The following is a 20,643-nucleotide window of genomic DNA, read 5'->3' as shown; positions in this document are numbered from 1 at the left end:
GACATATATTTTGAATGTGTACGCTATCCATACATGTTATCCAGGGATACGGTACCCTTTCTAACCTTTGTGCAATGACGTGCAATCCATACTGGGCCTAACACCGTCTGAGCCTGCCTCATGCTGTATAGACATATATTTTGAATGTGTACGCTATCCATACATGTTATCCAGGGATACGGTACCCTTTCTAACCTTTGTGCAATCACGTGCAATCCATACTGGGCCTAACACCGTCTGAGCCTGCCTCATGCTGTATAGACATATATTTTGAATGTGTACGCTATCCATACATGTTATCCAGGGATACAGTACCCTTTCTAACCTTTGTGCAATGACGTGCAATCCATACTGGGCCTAACACCGTCTGAGCCTGCCTCATGCTGTATAGACATATATTTTGAATGTGTACACTATCCATACATGTTATCCAGGGATACGGTACCCTTTCTAACCTTTGTGCAATCACGTGCAATCCATACTGGGCCTAACACCGTCTGAGCCTGCCTCATGCTGTATAGACATATATTTTGAATGTGTACGCTATCCATACATGTTATCCAGGGATACGGTACCCTTTCTAACCTTTGTGCAATCACGTGCAATCCATACTGGGCCTAATACCGTCTGAGCCTGCCTCATGCTGTATAGACATATATTTTGAATGTGTACGCTATCCATACATGTTATCCAGGGATACGGTACCCTTTCTAACCTTTGTGCAATGACGTGCAATCCATACTGGGCCTAACACCGTCTGAGCCTGCCTCATGCTGTATAGACATATATTTTGAATGTGTACGCTATCCATACATGTTATCCAGGGATACGGTACCCTTTCTAACCTTTGTGCAATCACGTGCAATCCATACTGGGCCTAACACCGTCTGAGCCTGCCTCATGCTGTATAGACATATATTTTGAATGTGTACGCTATCCATACATGTTATCCAGGGATACGGTACCCTTTCTAACCTTTGTGCAATGACGTGCAATCCATACTGGGCCTAACACCGTCTGAGCCTGCCTCATGCTGTATAGACATATATTTTGAATGTGTACGCTATCCATACATGTTATCCAGGGATACGGTACCCTTTCTAACCTTTGTGCAATCACGTGCAATCCATACTGGGCCTAACACCGTCTGAGCCTGCCTCATGCTGTATAGACATATATTTTGAATGTGTACGCTATCCATACATGTTATCCGGGGATACGGTACCCTTTCTAACCTTTGTGCAATGACGTGCAATCCATACTGGGCCTAACACCGTCTGAGCCTGCCTCATGCTGTATAGACATATATTTTGAATGTGTACGCTATCCATACATGTTATCCAGGGATACGGTACCCTTTCTAACCTTTGTGCAATCACATGCAATCCATACTGGGCGTGAGAACGGCTGGCGAACTGTTAAGCAAGCTACAGCACCTGTCCAGACAAGTACAGGGATTCCCTAGCGAGGAGACTTATTTGATTGTTTTCAATGTTGGGACAGCAATTTTTGGGGAGCACTATACTCTGGAAAATGATAGATGGGGCCCACCATACACTGGAACATTCCAAAGGTGGACATCAGACACTGGAGCAGCATTTACAGGGCCCATTATACACTAGAGCATTAGAAATGGGGCCCATTATGTTTGGAGCATTATTTGGGCCCATAAGACAGTGGAGCTTCATCCATGGGGACCAACATATACTGTAGCATTATGTGGAGCTCATCATATACTGTTTCAAACATTATATGGGACCAATGATTCTGTATGGAGAAATAGATGGGCCTCGTCATGAGATGTAAAAAGTGAGGTATTTTTCATTGTACTATACCGCTATTTATCTGCCGTATCGGAGAATGATGAGTTGTGGTATGTGTTAAAGGGGCGCTCTTTTGCCCAGGGCACATGAAAACCTGCAGCCAGCCCTCCCCCCCCACAACTTTAGCCAAATAACCCCCATTTTTCAGTGCGTAACTTATATTATGAAGTTAATTAAGGTTGACAAGCTTAAGTAAGAAGAATTGATGCTTTTGGCATTCAAATGGGCACTGTAGGTGTGTTTCCTGTCCTCCTCTCACTGCCGACTTTTATTCCCCATTGACTTACATTGGGTTTCGTGTTTCGGGACGACCCCGACTTTTCCCTATAATCGGACGATCTTGCTCGACCCGACTTTTGGAAAAGTCGGGTTTCACGAAACGAAACGCGACCCTAAAAAACCAAAAGTCGCTCAACTCTAGACATAATGCAAAATGGATGAACAAAGGAAAAATTTACATCAAGTTGGCGACTGCTGTATGCCGTCTGAACAGCATCAAAGCCTGTGTCTACTGATCCAGCCAGAGGCCCATCCATCTGGTCAATCAAGAATCACTTTCATGTCATCAGTCCATAAAACGTGTGGCCGATCTGACTTTAGATATTTCTTGGCCAAATGTTAATGTTTCCACTATTGTGTCTTGCTGAGTGGTGTACTTCTGGCCTCCATGGAGGTTGCAGCTCTGGGATATGGCTTCCTGGTCTCTTCAACTCTCATATCTTTGAAAAAAAAATTGTGTCTTTTTTTCTCAATATGTTTTTTTGTGAATGTTGACTATTTGCAGCAAAACTTTTGCTGGATCTGTGATTACCGCAATATCTGCATCCTCTGTAAGACCTGTAACAATCTGTGACTTTTCAGAGTCTGTTAAATCTTTTTGCCTCATTTTGACGGAGTAAAACCAGCTGTCCAATAATTCTGCTTCTTCTGATGAAGGGCATTGCATCCCCACACCCTCGTCATTTCACAAATACACCTCGCCTGATCTGCTCCACCAATCAGCAACATTTATAAAGCTCGTATGTGGAAAACCTGCAACAAAATGATGATTTGATCACAATTTTCCCAGTCTGATTATTCTGCATAGTGTATGGATTTGATTGAGATTTTTTTCCTATGTTAATTTACTTTGCATGTTAATTAGTTAAAAAAAAATTGACACTTCTACTTTTTGAAGCATTCCTACTTTGCAGCATCTTTTCCACATCTAAATAAAACTTTTGCACATTTTTAAAAATTTTCTGAACTCTTTTGATAAACATTTGTGACCAAAAGTTTTGAGATTGTCAAAAACATTAGTTTTCACATTTTGCTGCTTGAGAGTTTTAAGATATTTTAGTTGGATGCTTCTTTAGTTACTGAAGTACAGTTCTCAGCATTTCATACGCTTTTTAAACTTTTTTTGACAAATACTCCAATTTGATAAAAATATTCAATATTTACAGAGTTGATCCCTATTTTTCAAGATTTCTCCTTCCAAAATACATCAAAGTCACATCCGCAACAGAAATCCAATAGCTTTCAAATTCTCCAGTATTTGCAGAAAATATGTGATGAATTTGTCATAGGACAAACAGTCCCTAATGCCCCAATATTTTATAGTATTAGCTGAATTTTAAGAAGGAACCTCAAGTATCATTTTAGAACAAATAAAATGTAGTATTTTTAATTGTTTTGTTCATTGTTCATGTGATTGGTTAATCCCAATGCTCAGTTATTTCTGTTAAACAAATTCTTGTAAATATTTAATTGACAAAGATCATGATAAAAATATATTTTATCGTTTAGATCTCACAGAAAAACCGATCATCTCAGATTTCGGGACACTGATTGCTGGTGTCAGTAAGACCCTGACCTGCTCTCCTCCAAGAAATTGTTCTGCAGCATTATTAAACTTCCAATGGAAGATGAGTAACGTGGCCGATGTCTGGGACATGAGTTCATCTACTGTAACATTTACCCCATCTCCAAATGATCAGAACGAAAGCATCACATGTGAAATGACAAACAAAAATTTGATGACAACTAGAAAAACTCTTCTTCTTGATATCGACTGTAAGTATATATTAGTTTTACAAATTTCCTTTATCATGGTTGAAGAGACCCACCAGAAAAAAATATTATTTTTATTATTATTATTATTCATTTTTATAGCGCTATTTATTCCATGGCGCTTTACATGTGAAAAAGGAGCATACATAGACAAGTACACTAAACATGAGCCATACAAGGAACACACAAGTACAGAAGGAGAGAGGACCCTGCCCACAAGGGCTCACAGTCTAGCGTGGATGGGTGAGGATACACAAGAGGGTAGAAAAATCAAAAGATACATTGATGGACCCAGACTCTGACTTAATAATAGACCTTTAAGACTCAGTAGAAGACAACCCCAAATTGAGGCAATTTTGGAAACAACTGCTTGCCACGCAGGTTTACTTCTATTTGGATGATTCACTAATAAAAATAGATCTGATTGATGGTCTGTCCTTTGTGATACAATTTCTGATGAAAATACCAATAGGCTCAAGGAGCCTTAATTTGATACTTTTCTTTTACCTCCTAATATTTATTCTTAAATGGGATGTCAACTACCCACCTCCCATGACAACTGCTTGAACCACTTACTCGAAAAACAAAAATTGTCAGCAGGGTCATGGCGCATAGGCGCAGTCATAGAATGGGATATCTCTCAACTTTTAAAGACAGAGAGAGGGACATATATTATAAATGAATATATATATTTCTGTACAGAAAAGGTTGCATGGAAAAGGTACAATCCTATTTAAAAACACCAATTTTCAGATGGGCAGCTTTGCTTTATGAGCCAGTCCAGCACCGCCTTCATGACATATGACATACATATACGTCATATGTCATGCTCCTGACTTTGATGGTGGCTAAGCCTGCATCTTTCCCCACACTTGATGGCTGATTTAATCATCTGTCATGTGCCTTTAACAGCCGTGGGTGGATCGGTGCTCTGCTTGCTGCTGTTAACAAAAGAAATCACACTGTCAATCTTTGACAACGCCATTTAACACACACCAACCGGAATCTTGTCACAAATCTCACCTATCGATGCCCCTGTTATGTGATCGAAGGGTGCCAATGGGTTGTCATAACATCTGGGGGTTCCTGTAAATGCCATCTTGTGGCCAGCATTAATAGGAGATTGTGATTTTTGCTATATATCACAGGGCTGAAGCCCTGCTATGTGTAGCACAGGTGGTCGGATGATCGCAGCTTCAAGTCTCCTAAAGGGAGTATTATATAAAGTAAAAAGAAAAGTTTTTAAAAATATTGAAAAAATAAAAAAATATAAAAGTTAAAATCGCACTCCTTTTGCTCCATTGACATTAAAACAATAACAACAATACACATATTTGGTATCGGTGCATTTAGAAATGTCTGATCTATCAAAATATAAAGTAAATTAATCCAACTGGTAAATGGCGTAACGAGAAAAAAATCAAAATGTCAGATAGGAAGAGGACTAGAACTCTAGTGCCACCTATTGGAGGTAGCAATCCTACCTCCACCTCGACACAGTGTCTGCAAATGGAGATTCTGGCTTGGCTTTTATCCTAAGTCATGTAACTAGGCTCGTTAAAGGGTCAACATTGACTTTTAGGATTGCTACCTCCAATAGGTGGCACTAGAGTTCTAGTCCTCTTCCTCTCTGAAGAGACAATTTGCATAATTAGCATATTTCCCAGAGGAGCATTGCGGCTTTAAGTCTCCTCACCTCGACATGCTTAGCATGTCATTCTCCGCAAGGAGAAATGATACTTCTTGGATATCGGTCAGACGCCTCTCTCACAGCCAAATCAGATCTCCCACTTTGCACTGATGAGGGGCAGTACCCCGAAACACAGTGTCTGCAAATGGAGATTCTGGCTTGGCTTTTATCCTAAGTCATGTAACTAGGCTCGTTAAAGGGTCAACATTGACTTTTAGGATTGCTACCTCCAATAGGTGGCACTAGAGTTCTAGACCTCTTCCTCTCTGAAGAGACAATTTGCATAATTAGCATATTGTTATGCTGTAATGTCTATTGTCTGCACAAATCCCCTCTGAAATGTAAAGTGCTGCGGAATATGTCGGCGCTATAGAAATAAAATTTACTATTATTATTATTATCTTGCCACTACCTCTCTGTGGGTGCCTGCCTAAAGCGAGGTGCTGCTGGTTGGGGTAGTTGGCTCTGGATGCCCTGAAGTCATGGAGGTTCTAATCCCGGTGAGCCAATGGAAGGATGTCGCTTGCATTTTGTTGTGTCCTTGCTGGCAATGTGATATATGCTGGTAACTTTTGGTGACCCAATAAAATCTTAACAGCGTGTGTGTCAGCTCCGCCCTCCGTTCCGCTGTCCCCGCTCCCGCTGCCATACTCACCACCTCCGCTTCTGGGCCCCCGCTCTCCTCGCTTTCCGGCGGCCGGCGTCCCAACGCACTCCTCCACTTCCCTCGGCCGCGCGCACTATGCCTCTGCGCACGCGCCGGGGGTTAAGCACCCTGACAGGTTCATGCCGTTAGCCGCCCGCCTGGCGTGACCTGACCCGGACCAGCCTCCTGACCTATCGGAGGCCACCACCAGGTATTTCAGGCCGCCCTCCCTCTCTGGAGGCGCCTGACTATTGAGTTACCACTCTTCTGTCTAGGTCACGCTCTCTGCTGCTAGTTGCTTGTAAACTCGCGTGCTGGTTAACCCCTTGTGTTCTGTACCTCTCCGTTGTGGTAATCCCTGTTCCTCCCGCCTCTGTCTCCTTGTAACCCTTGTGTCTCCTTCCCTTTTAGTTTGCCTCCTCCGGGTTCCCGCCATCCACTTCCGTCCTTCTCCACCTTCCTCAGCCTCTGGACCCTGCTCTTCCTGGTTCCTCTCCGGATCTTCCTCTGCTCCTCATCCTCTGCTCACCCTCCTGAGCCGACCCCTGGTCCTGGCTGCCGTGGCGCTTGAACTTCCCGAGTCTGTTCCCTAACGCTCCCTGTATAGGGGTCGGTCCACTTGGTGCGCTCGCTCGGGGAGTGCTCGGCGTCACGGCCCAGAGGGTCCACTCTCGCCACCGCCATCCGCAGCGTAACAGTATAGTCAGGCCATGGACCCCGCCGGGGCCGCTGCCCAAAAGGAGTTGGTTTTCCTAAGGGAGAACCAGACCCGTATTATGTCTTTTATGAAGACCATGGATTCCCGCTTGTCGGCCTTGCAGGCCGCTGACCCTGGTAACGCCTCCCAACTGGCCAGCCTCCAGCAGGAGCTGGTTCAACAACGGGACACCCAGTCCCATATTCTTTCATATATGGCTTCGGTCGACGATCGGCTGCTTTCCCTTCAGTCGGCTGCCGGGCGCGATTCGTCCCGCAGTTCAGATCCCGGACCCTCCCCGTCTCCCAGGCTCGGTAGACCGCCTCGGTATGGCGGCGACCCAAAGTTGTGCAGAGGCTTCTTAAATCAGTGCAGGTTGCACTTCGAACTCCTGCCCCAACAGTACCCCACTGACCGGGCCAAGGTTGCCTTCATTGTCTCCCATTTGGAGGGAGAGGCGCTCTCCTGGGTAAACCCCCTGTGGGAGCGGGACGATCCCATAGTCTCTAGCCTCCAGACTTTTGCTGACACTTTCCGTAAGGTCTTTGACGAGCCCGGACGGTTGGCTTCCGCCACGGAGTTTCTTTTTTGCCTCACCCAGGGCACTCTTACGGTCGGACAATACGCCATCCAGTTCCGTACCCTGGCCTCTGAGGTGGGGTGGAATAACGAGGCTTTGGTGGGGGCCTTCTGGCGTGGTCGCTCTGGCAAAATTAAAGATGAGCTGGCAGGGCGAGATACCCCGACCTCCTTGGAGGATCTAATTTCTTTGGCCACGCGAATCGACCTCCGGTTCTAGGAACGCGCTAGGGAGACTGCTAGGGATAGGAGACCGCTTAGGCCATCTGCTTCCTTTCACAGGCCGTCCAGCCCACGTCCTCCTGGGGCATCCACCAGTCCGGCGCCAGAGCCGATGCAGGTGGACCGGGTCAAGTTGGCAGAACAGCGCCGTAAGGAGAGGCTGATGGAGGGTCTGTGCCTGTATTGTGGCAGCGCGTCTCACTTCCTACGCTCCTGTCCTGAGAGACCGGGAAACTCCTCCACCTAGGGCAGGTAAGAGAGGCCGATCTAGGTGTGTCTCACTCCTCTCATCCCCTTACCCTTTCGGTTCAGCTGGTTTTGGGCCAGAGACGTGGTTCGGAGGTGGCCTATGTGGACTCGGGCGCGGCAGGGAATTTCATTAGGTTGAAGGAGGTGAAGAAATACCACATTCCCGTGATTTCCCTGAAGACTCCACGTGTCATCGCCTCAGTAGATGGAAGACCTCTGCGTGAATCGGTGTCCCTGGTTACGGAGGAGGTGTGCCTGCAAATCGGGGCCTTGCACCAGGAGAGGATCGCTTTCTACGTTCTTCCCAACCTTTCCCATGCTGTGCTGCTAGGTCTTCCATGGCTTAGGACACATGAACCCGTCTTGGACTGGCGTTCCGGTGAGGTCCTCCGCTGGGGGCACCCTTGCCAAGAGAGGTGCCTGGGGCCTGTCCGCCTGGCCAATCCCCCTCCAGTCTCTTTGGGTCCTGAGGCTCTACCAGCCGCATACTGGGCATTCTCCGACGTGTTCGATAAGAAGGAGGCAGAGGTTTTTTCCCCCGCATCGCCCGTATGACTGCCCTATTGACCTGCGGCCTGGGACCACCCCACCTCGAGGGCGAATTTATCCCTTGTCTCCAGCAGAGACTACGGCCATGTCCGAGTATATTCGTGAGAATTTAGCTCGAGGTTTCATACGGAAGTCTTCCTCCCCGGCCGGAGCCGGGTTTTTCTTTGTAAAGAAGAAAGACGGTTCTCTCCGCCCTTGTATTGATTTCCGGGGCCTGAACGACATTACTGTGAAGAATAAGTATCCTTTGCCTCTCATCCCAGAACTCTTTGACCGGTTGCGGGGAGCCCGCATCTTCTCGAAGTTGGATCTACGCGGAGCTTACAACCTCATCCGCATTCGCCCTGGTGATGAATGGAAGACCGCCTTTAACAAGCGGGACGGGCATTACGAATACCTGGTTATGCCCTTCGGTCTCTGCAACGCTCCCACGGTCTTTCAGGAGTTCGTCAATGATATCTTTCGAGATTTGTTATACTCCTGCGTGGTGGTGTACCTGGAGGACATCCTTATTTTTTCCCCGGATCTGGCGTCCCATAGGAGGAGTGTTCGTCTGGTCCTACAACGTCTGCGGGAGAATCGCCTCTACGCAAAGCTTGAGAAGTGTCTCTTTGAGCAGTCTTCCTTGCCCTTCTTGGGCTACATTGTTTCAGACTCTGGGCTGGAGATGGATCCGGAGAAACTGTCGGCCATTCTCCAATGGCCCCGCCCAGTGGGGGTCAAGGCGATTCAAAGATTCCTCGGCTTCGCCAACTATTATCGTCAATTTGTGCCACATTTTTCGTCCATCATCAAACCCATCTCCAGTCTCACTCGCAAGAGCGTCACCTCCTCGTCCTGGCCCCCGGAGGCTGAAGAGGCCTTTTCCTGTTTGAAGCAAGCCTTCGCGACTGCACCTGTCCTACACCGGCCTGAGGCTAATAAGCCATTCGTCCTGGAGGTAGATGCATCTTCCACCGGAGCAGGTGCAGTGCTCTCACAGAGGTCCCCGTCCGGCCGTCTGATTACCTGCGGGTTCTTTTCAAAGGCCTTCTCGCCGGCAGAGTGTAACTACGCCATCGGGGATCGCGAGCTGTTGGCCATAAAATTGGCACTGGAGGAGTGGCGTTACCTTCTTGAAGGGTCGGTCCATCCGTTTACCATCTTTACCGACCACAAAAACCTTGCATATCTTCAGTCTGCCCAGAGACTTAACCCTCGGCAAGCCCGATGGTCTCTCTTCTTTGGACGGTTCGATTTTGAATTGCGTTTCCGTCCCGGGCCAAAGAACATCAAGGCGGATGCATTATCCCGGTCTCTGCAGTCTCCTGATCTGGTGGAGGAACCCACTCACATTATCGATCCCGCCAGGATCATCACTGTGGCTCCTGTGAGGTTGATTACTCCTCCTCCCGGCAAGACCTACGTTCCAGACTCTGAAAGAGAGAGGGTACTGCATTGGGGACATTCCTCTAAAATTTCTGGACATGTCGGAGTCAAGAAGACGTTGGAGCTCATCGCTCGTTTTTATTGGTGGCCCTCACTCCGCCAGGATGTGACTGACTTCACGGCCTCCTGTCCCTTTTGCGCCAAGGTCAAGATTCCTAGGCGGCCACCCGCCGGTCTCCTGCTTCCTCTCCCGATTCCTTCAGCTCCATGGCAACATATAGCTTTGGATTTCATCACGGATCTGCCTAACTCTTCCGGATCTACGACTATCCTGGTGGCGGTCGACCGCTTCTCGAAGATGGCCCATTTTGTTCCGCTTCCAGTGCTACCCTACGCTCCAGAGTTGGCGAAGATTTTTATCCAGCACATCTTCCGCCTCCACGGCTTTCCACGGCATATTGTTTCTGATCGAGGTGTACAGTTCACCTCTCGATTTTGGAGAGCCCTGTGTAAACTTCTGGAGGTAAAACTGGACTTCTCATCCGCGTACCATCCCCAGTCCAATGGTCAAGTTGAACGCGTTAATCAGGTGCTTGCGTCCTACTTACGACAGTTCTCTAACGCTCATCAAGACAACTGGGTCCATCTACTCCCCTGGGCAGAATTCTCCTACAGTAACCATCCCAGCGAGTCATCAGCCAAGTCTCCATTCTTCGTGGTCTTTGGCACGCACCCTGGTGTCCCTCTGCCTATTTCCGGTTCCTCCGGTGTGCCTGCAGCCGATTCCCTGACCCAAGAGTTCTCTAGGATCTGGACCTAGACTAAGGAGGCTCTCAAGAAGTCTGGGGAGCGCATGAAGAGGCACACTGACAAAAGACGTTTAGATGCTCCAACCTTCCACCCAGGTCAACAAGTTTGGCTTTCGGCCAAGTACATTAGGCTTAAGCTCCCTTCTTACAAGCTGGGACCGCGCTACATTGGGCCTTTCAAGATTCTCAAACGTCTTAACAACGTGTCTTACAAACTGGAGTTGCCTGCGTCGCTTCGGGTCCCCAACTCCTTCCACGTCTCTCTCCTTAAACCAGTTGTCTTGAATCGGTTTCACCCGGCCCCCTACCCTTCCCCTCTTCCTGTCACGTCTGATGATGTCTTTGAAGTAAAAGACATTCTCGCCTCGAAAAAGGTTAGGGGTAAAACCTTTTTTTTGATCGATTGGAAGGGTTTTGGTCCCGAGGAGAGATCTTGGGAGCCGCAGGAGAACATCAATGCCCCATGCATCCTTAAGAGGTTTTTAGCCAGACGCTGTGGAGGGGAGTGTAAGAGAGGGGGTACTGTCAACTCCGCCCTCCGTTCCGCTGTCCCCGCTCCCGCTGCCATACTCACCACCTCCGCTTCTGGGCCCAGTCGCTCCTCTGACGCGTCCTGGATGCGCGCCCCCGCTCTCCTCGCTTTCCGGTGGCCGGCGTCCCGACGCACTCCTCCACTTCCCTCGGCCGCGCGCACTATGCCTCTGTGCACGCGCTGGGGGTTAAGCACCCTGACAGGTTCCTGCCGTTAGCCGCCTGCCTGGCGTGACCTGACCCGGACCAGCCTCCTGACCTATCGGAGGCCGCCACCAGGTATTTCAGGCCGCCCTCCCTCTCTGGAGGCGCCTGACTATTGAGTTACCACTCTTCTGTCTAGGTCACGCTCTCTCCTGCTAGTTGCTTGTAAATTCGCGTGCTGGTTAACCCCTTGTGTTCTGTACCTCTCCATTGTGGTAATCCCTGTTCCTCCCGCCTGTGTCTCCTGGTAACCCTTGTGTCTCCTTCCCTTTTAGTTTGCCTCCTCCGGGTTCCCGCCATCCACTTCCGTCCTTCTCCACCTTCCTCAGCCTCTGGACCCTGCTCTTCCTGTTTCCTCTCCGGATCTTCCTCTGCTCCTCATCCTCTGCTCACCCTCCTAAGCCGACCCCTGGTCCTGGCTGCCGTGGCGCTTGAACTTCCCGAGTCTGTTCCCTAACGCTCCCTGTATAGGGGTCGGTCCACTTGGTGCGCTCGCTCGGGGAGGGCTCGGCGTCACGGCCCAGAGGGTCCACTCTCGCCCCGCCATCCACAGCGTAACAGTGTGGTACTCTAACCCTGTGTTTTCTGACTAATGTTCTACACATGGGGAAGGAGTACAGGCATTCAGTGGTATGAGCCCTGGTCCATGCAGTCTATCTAAAGACAGCCAGGCCTGTGAACGATAGCACCCACTGACCCTCTTTGATCCAAGCCCATTAGTTCCCATAAATACTATATCCTTAAAGTGCTTAGTTAATAGTTTTCATATTTTGGAATTTTCGAATGACTATTGGAGCCACAGCGCAGATATTTATCATGTCAGGGATTAGTTTCTTATTTGTCCTCTTTATTGTATTGCAGGTCCTACAATTATTACAATCACATGGGATACAGGTAAGGCCATATTTATTATATAATAACTTTAACTGAATTGCCATGGAACTTTTCATATGTATACTGAAATAACTTGGTGCATAAATATGATGGAGATGTGTCCAAACTAGTTATACACTAATTTCCTTGATAATGCGTTGATCCATGGAGCTAGTCTGATTGCCGTATGTGGAGTCAGGAAGGAATTTTTTTCCCCAATGTGAAGCTTACTGTTTGCCATATGGTTTTTTTTGCCTTCCTCTGGATCAATATGTTAAGGAAGGTTAGGATAGGATATGGGTTGAACCAGATGGACTTAAAGTCTTCCTCCAACCTTAATGAGAATAACTCTTTAAAGACCTGTTTAGATGTTGTCTAAAAGGTTCTGACAATGATCTTTTATTGAGGAGCAAATTTTTCAATATTCGGTTCTGATTACTATCTCCGGCAAATATTGTATTTGCAACATTCGCCGAACTCAGCAAATTGTCATTAGAGCTAGTGGGAGTAGAAATGTTCGAATATGTTCGGAACCAATGATCAAACATAAATTGAGCACAAATAGGGTACCAATATGGCACGAATATGGCAAATTCGGATTCGCCGATTGTTCCGAACACATTCGCTCATCTCTATTCAGGACGTCCTACTTGAAGCTCACCAAACTTTCTGATAGTACAGTATATAAATATTCCCCAAGTTCATAGAGAAATTATGTACTGAAATTTTCAAAAAATCCACATCATTGAATATACCGTTGCTGTTAACTAGTTAAATGCCGTTGTCAATTTGCAAACCGGATTCATGTCTTAGCTGCGCCTATCAGCACCCATGTCACATGACCGCGCATCACTGATGGGTGAGCATTTAAACCCAGGGTCTTCAGGAGACTCCTGTGGTTGTCATTGCTGGATAGCTATAAGCCCTGCCCGGTGGTCGAAGCTCATAGCAGATGAACATTTTTGTTACAGATAGGGCTGAAGCCCTGCTGTGTGTAGCACAAGCAATTGGATGATCGTAGTTTCTATTGAAGCCAAAGAAAAGTAAAAAAAAAAAAGTTTTTTTAAAAATAAAAAAATAAAAAGTTCAAATCATCCCCTTTTGGCGCATAATAAAACAAATAAAAAATACACATATTTGGTATTGCCATGTTCAGAAGCACCCGATATATCAAAATATAAAAAGAATTAATCTAATTTTTTAAACAGCATAACGAGAAAAAAAATCAAAATGCCACAATTGCATTTTTTTGGCCCCTGCAAACATTGCAATAAAATGCAATAACGGGCAACCAAAACATTGTATTTATCCTAAAATAGTATAAATAAAAATGTCAGCTTGGCACGCACAAAATAAGCCCTCACCCAGCCCCAGATCTTTAAAAATGGAGACACTATGGGTCTCGGATGGGAAATGGTGCCATTTTTTTTACAAACTTGGGATTTTTTTTTCACCACTTAAATAAAAAAGAACCTATTCATGTTTGGTATCAAACACTTTGAATTTTTTTTTACCATTTTACAGTACGCGATATGGTAAAAGCAATAGTGTCAATCAAAAGTAACACTTGTCCTGCAAAAAAACAAGCTCTCACATGGCCATATTGATGGAAATATATCAAAGTTATGGCTCTGGGAAGAAGGGGAGCAAGAAATGTTAACACAAAAGCGGAAATACCCCTGGTCCTTAAGGGGTTAAGATAACATTGGAGAAGATCCTGGTTGATCTATGTAGGCTTGCATAAGATCAATTTTCTAACAGGGCATTCATCCATGAAGTCACGATTAACAATAAAAATAATATAAATATAGCATCTCAAACCCTAGAATGCATGACCATAAAAATCTACACTTTCACATACCTGGGGCCTTTTAGGCCCGTGTGCAAATAACATGGAATAACTCAAACAAAAATAATTTTCAAAGTTTATTTGAAAATTGCAAAGTAAGGATGCATTCCCACTAGCGCTGGTGTCTGCCAGGAGGAGATCTGTAATGGATCTGACCTCCTGGTGACCCCAGCTAAGGCTGGCGGAATCACGGCATTCCAGCAGCCTTAACTGGAGTTACCAAGAGATCAGATCCATTACGGATCACCTCCTGGCAGACCCCAGCACCAGTGGGAACACAGCCTAAGATGTGAATAATTTAAAACATTAATATGTGCAAATAAAACCAAAAGAGTAACTGAATGGGCTTAAAACGCCCAATATACTCATTCGATATAACTCTTTATAATAATGTTTTTTTGTCTAAAAGTTTTTTATATAAAAGTTGCAGTAAACATGCTGCAGGAATATCTCTTTTCAAAGGTTCCTTTTCTACTTTACTAATGACCGCAACAACTTTCACACGTTATCTGTTCGGAAGAATGCTCCTTGCAGACATTTTGTCCACAAGTAGTACAGACACGCTCGGATTTCCTGTCCTTCTTTGCTGGACAAATATAACATCGCTTTCTTTTTTTATCTCTTGGCTCTGGATGTTCCTGAAAACGTATACCGCATCAGATCATAGCTTCTGTTGTTTGACTTTGTAAGCATTTTGTTCTGCTTCTCTCCATCATGTTAGGCATTAAAAGTTCACAGCAAAGTTCTGTCAAGTATAGACGTCTCTTGTCCTTTCTGTTGGCATGGAATTCTGGATGAGTCTCACTATAAACAATATAGGTATTGAGGGCTGACACATCTAGCATATTATAAAAAAGAACTACAGGCCAACGTTTTGTCTGCCTCTAGCACGTATACTCTCCAATCATTTTCTCCATTTTGTCCACTCCTCCTTTGGTTTTATTATAATGCAAGATGATTTCGGGTTTCTGTTTCCTGTTATTGGTGTCTATAATTCCATCACGGTGCATTGTACTCAGTAATATCACAGATTTTTCTTTCTTAGCTTTATAAGACACCATTGTCGCTTGATTGCAGAAACCAAATACACTATCATAAAGTTGTCGATGTTGATTGTGCTTCATGATTGGAGGAATTTCTCTGCAGTTTTGCTTCATTGTACCAAGAAGTGTAAGTTGTTTCTGAAGCAAAAAATTGCCCAGTTCAAGATTGGTGAAGTAATTGTCCATTGTTATATTTTTTCCAGAATAGAAAATTGGTTTCGCAAGTGTTTTTACTACATCAGAACATAGGTCTCTCTGGACTGGAGCGTCAACATCTTTGCCACAGTAAATCAGACCATTCATTCCATAATAGCTTGTAGAATCAGACATCCAGAAAATTTTAATACCATATTTAGCAGGTTTACTGGGCATATACTGAATGAAATTGCAACGTCCCCTAAATGCAAGAAGTTGCTCATCCACTGTCACATTGTCACTAGAATGTTAATGCTTAGTACAGTTCTTGATAAAAAGATTCCAGATGTAGCTAATGGGGGCTAATTTATCTGTTTCCAACCTGACAGGACGAGTTCTCTTGTCAGCAAAACGAAGGCTTCTCCGAATATCCTCAAATCTATTGACTGACATTGTAGCTTTGTAATGTGGATCTGAAAAAGGGTTCATAAAGAGTTCTCTGATAGGAATATCGTATGATTTTGTACTCCCTGCCAGAAGAGTAAGGGCAATATAAGCATACAGTTCCTCTTTTGTTATATTTTTCCATGTTTTTTTCTTCCTGAAGCGATACGTTTTCCTTCTAAGTTAGTACACAAAACTACCTCATCTACAATATCATCTGAAAAAAATTTACAGAACATATCTCTTTTGGACAAGAATTGTGGAATTCCTACAGTTCCTTGAGCAACTCTTACAATATTATGTGATGGGGTTCGTCCAAGAACCTCAGCAGTACTGTTCCAAAAAACATTAGTTTTGGATGTTCTATTTGTACGTTCTGCTGGATCCATTACTTCTTCATCATCTGAAGAATCACTGGACGATGAAGTAGAGACATTAGCTGGTGGCATGTACTCTTCATCAGACAAAGAAAGTTCACTGTCTCCATCACTATCAAAAATGATTGCTTCGATTTCTTGGTCAGTCAAACCCCTTGGATGTAGACTGTGCCATTGTAACCTTAGAAGTCAGTAAACTAAAATGAAAAAAAAAAAAAGATTACAATCAGGGTTGTACACTCTTTGTTAGTGTGTGCTAAGGGTAAAGTGCAGACCCCTCCTCACACCTTCAGCAGGTCACCACTTTCTTTTAGGTGCAGTAGAAGCTTTTGGATTTTTGGAACTCAGAAAGTTTCTTTTTCAAGAAACAAGAAAGCTGACTCCTTCCTCCAAAGTCTCTTCAGCAAGTAGCACACAATGAACAGTGTTCAGGACCTATGATGATGTCAGAGACGCATGACGTTGTGAGGGAGCCTCCTTCCCAAGATCACATGACCATGTAGTCAGGCAGAATTCACACTCTTCATAGCAACAGCAGAGTCATAAAGACTGGAGTCAAAGTCTTCCCCAGCAACAGTGAAGACAAAATGACTTAGGATCACATGTAAACCTAGTACGGGCCTAAAAGGCCCCAGGTATGTGAATATGGGGTATTCACAAAAAAGAGTTGTTATACCGAAATGCCTGTAACATAATAATAAATGAACAATTGGAAATGACAAACAACTATATACCTGAGGAATACCTAGAGTTTCAAAATTCTAACTAAAGTAATCTTGCAGAAAATAGAAAACAATTAACAGGGTGGGCCTGCGAGGCCCCAGGTATGCGTTCTAGGGTTTAATGTCTCTACATCATACTTCATGCATTTCCACTCTCACATCAGAGGAGTAATTAGATAAAAAGTACTTAGCTAAAGTAGATGCAACAATAATGACACTTTCGGATGTCTAAGTTTTCAAAGTATTTAATCTCATAGGTCCACTCTCCTAACCATAATTCTTGGATATGCTTGTTTAGTAAAGTAATTGGTAAATTAGAGAGTGCTACCAGGCAGCCTGGACTTGGCCTTCACTCTACTCACTTGCTGGTTAATATGTTCCATAACTTCCATAGCATCTCTAAATTAAAACATTTTCCTATTTATTCTAGGAAAGAAAAAGCAGAAGTCAGACAATGCCCTTAAAGTGGATGAAGGCTCATCAGTGTATTTGAGATGCTTAGTAGAAAGTAACCTAACTTATTTAAGATATCATGTATCTTGGACTGACCAGAAGAATCATGTTCTCCAAAATGGGACTGGAAAAAAGCTAGAACTCGGACTAGAAAACATGACGATGGAAGATACTGGTGTCTACACATGTTCAGTGATGACTGAATGTGCAATAAATAGTGCAAATATCTCCATATCTGTACAATGTAAGAATCATTTTTAAATAATTATGATATAATTCTTCTATATAGTAATTTTCATAAATGTTTCAGTGAATCATTTTTGCCACAATATTATGTCACTAATTGCTATCAATTTGCGTGATTTTTTTTTTTGCAGGAAATGAACACAGTATGTTTTGTGATACTCTTTGTACTGTCTGCACTTGGCATCATCAGAAAAATGTTCTATGCTGTCTTTAATAGCATTCTTTCAATTGGTCTGTTCTTGTACAGCTGTTATTATTATTATTATTATTATTATTATTATTATGTGTTTTTATATTACATATCTTAACCCCTCCACGACATACGTCATACGGTTTTCTAACGTCCTATATCATGTCCCTGCCTTTTATTCAGGCTCCGGCGCTGAGCCCGCAACTTTCCCCACACATGACAGCAGGTTTAATCAGACATCATCTGCCTTTAACAGCTGCGGGTGGATCGGTGCTCTGACCGCAGTATTAAACTGTTAAATCCTGCTGTTGATCTCTAACAGAAGGATTTAACTCATCAGGGAAGGAGCGGGTAATTCCACATATCCATCGGCGCATGGGGGTTGTACTAAAGGCCTCCCAAGCTGCCATTACAGTCCTCCAATAAACACACGCTCATTGCCGGCATTCAAAGGAGATCTGGATTTCTGCTATCCATAGCAGTGCAGAAGCCTTGCTATGTATAGCACAAGCGATCGGACGATCGTAGTTTCAAGTCCCCTAAAGGGACTATAAAATACAGTTAAAAGTTAAAAAAAATGTTTTCAAAAGTATGAAAAAATAAAAAAAAGTTCAAATCACCCCCCCCTTTTGCCCCATTCAAAATAAAATAATAATAAAAAAAATATACATATTTGGTATCACTGCATTCAGAAATGTCTGATCTAACAAAATATAAAATAAATTGAAGATTGGTAAACGATGTAAAAAAAAGGAGAAAATATCAAAACACTAGAATTACTTTTTTTGCCACCTCAACATTGCAATAAGAAGTGATCAAAACGAGAGATGAGTGAATTTGTTCGGATTCGGTTCCGAATACAATCAGCATCAAATATTGTTTTTGCAATAGTCGTCGAACACAGCCGAATGTCATTAGAGTCAATGGGAGTACGAATTACCGAATAAGGTCGGAACCGATAATCAAACTTAAATTTGGCACGAATAGTGTTCGAATATGGAACGAATATGTCCAAATAAGATTTGGGGACAAAAATCGAATAAATTCGCTCATCTCTGATGAAAGCATTGTATATAACACAAAATGGTATGTGCAAAAACGTCACCTTAGGGTGCAAAAAATAAAACCTTACCCAGCCCCAGATCGCTAAACTTTTATTCATACAAATTTTCTATTATTTTTCAATGTTTATATAAAAAAGAACGTATACATGTTTCGTATCTGCGAACTCGTAATGACCTGGAGAATTATAGTGACAGCTCAGTTTTACCATGAAGTGAACATGCTAAATAAAAAAAACATGGATTCTTGTGATAAACTCACCGTAAAATCCTTTTCTCCGAGACGCTCATTCTGGGACACAGGACTGTGGGCGTATGCTACTGCTGCCGGGAGGCTGACACTAAGTGATTGAAAAAAAGGTTAGCTACTCCTCCGCAGTATACACCCTCGCCTCGTTTGAAGGCGGAATCAGTTCGGTGCAAAAACAGTAGGAGATCTACAAGACAAAATCAGCCTCAATGCAGGTAACAATATGTCTAGAAAAAACCCACCTGGTATCATAAATACCTGTTAATAAAAAAAAGGAGCCAATTGGCTATCAGGGTGGGTGCTGTGTCCCCCAATGAGCATCTCAGAGAAAAGGATTTTATGGTGAGTTTATCACAAAAATCCATGTTTCTCCTTCGCCTCATTGGGGGACACAGGACTGTGGGACGTCCTAAAGCAGTCCCTGGGTGGTAAATCGACTCATCGGTCCAAGCTATACGCACCTCCTGTGTAAAGGTGCACCACTGCTGCTTGGAGAATCCTTCTACCCAGGCTCACGTATGCTGAAGCCTGAGTATGGATATTGTCGTGCTTCCAGAATGTGTGCAGATTGGAGCAGGCTGCTGTTTTGCCTACTTGCTTCACCAAAGCCTGGTGCCGAAGAGCCCAAGAGGCGACCACCACCCGAGGGGAGTGTGCCCTGATCCCGCTGGAACAGGTGCGCCTTTGATGCAGTAAGACTCCTGCACAGCCACACGAGTCCACCTGGTTACGGTCGATCCTGAGGCCGCGAGTCCATTCCTGCGACCCTCGGGGAGCACGAATGGCGTGCCTGTCCAACGAAAGGGAGCCGTCCGTGACATGTACCTCCTGAGATCTCTTACCAGGTCCAACGTATGAAGAGCCTCTTCTACCCGGTGTACCAGTGCTGGTTAGAAAGTGCAAGATAACATCCTCAATAAAGAGAGATGAAGAAAACGACCCTTGGCAGAAAAAAAGGAGGAGTCGGGCCGAAAACCACTCTATCCTTGAGGAAACAGGTACAGTTCTTCGACAGGATAGAGCCGCCAGCTCCAAGACTCGCCTAATTGACCTTATAGCCACGAGTAACCTACCATCCAGGAAAGGTATGACAAAGAGACACCTTTTAGTGGTTCGAACGGAGCCCCCTGCAGACCGATTAGGACCTGGTTAAGGCCCCCAAGCGTCCAGAAGGACCCTATAGGGGGGTATCAGGCGGGAGACCCCCTGGCTGAGGATCTTTAGGTGCAGATTGGTAGCAATCCTCTGCTGGAAAAAAGGGGTGGATAAAGAAAAAAAAACCTGTCTCCTGAGGGATCCTGGAGCTAAACCTGAGTCTAGTCTAGACTGGAAAAGAGCTACAAATGTTAAGAATGGAGAGTCCCAGTGGAGGATGACCGGGGTCCCACACAGTGAGAAGAAAACTTCCCAGTCGTGGTGGTAAACATGTGCTGAGGCGGGCTCCTAGGCCCTAACCATCGCAGCCACCCTCCTCCAGCTGAGCCCGGCCTGGGCCAGGATCCAAGATTCCATGGCTAAGCCACCAAACACAGGGCCTCCGGTAGATCGGGTCCTGGGAAGGTAGGACTGGGGCTCTGGCAG

At 44.8% G+C, this 20,643-nt stretch overlaps 1 protein-coding gene across 1 annotated transcript in view; it reads left to right on the top strand.

Annotated features, from left to right (window-relative positions):
* LOC141085318 (sialic acid-binding Ig-like lectin 13) overlaps window positions 1-20,643 on the top strand; it is a 78,756-nt gene that overhangs the window by 41,468 nt on the left and 16,645 nt on the right. The window contains exons 4-6 of the mRNA XM_073570598.1: window positions 3,612-3,878; window positions 12,281-12,313; window positions 17,293-17,559. Coding sequence (XP_073426699.1) covers window positions 3,612-3,878; window positions 12,281-12,313; window positions 17,293-17,559 — 567 coding nt within the window. The remainder of the gene's footprint in view (window positions 1-3,611; window positions 3,879-12,280; window positions 12,314-17,292; window positions 17,560-20,643) is intronic.

Source organism: Dendrobates tinctorius, unplaced genomic scaffold, assembly GCF_039654945.1.
Source record: "Dendrobates tinctorius isolate UK_male_01 unplaced genomic scaffold, ASM3965494v1 ptg000028l, whole genome shotgun sequence".
NCBI lineage: Eukaryota > Metazoa > Chordata > Amphibia > Anura > Dendrobatidae > Dendrobates > Dendrobates tinctorius.
The sequence above is the reverse complement of the archived record's forward strand: the minus strand, read 5'-3'. Positions and strand labels throughout refer to the sequence as shown.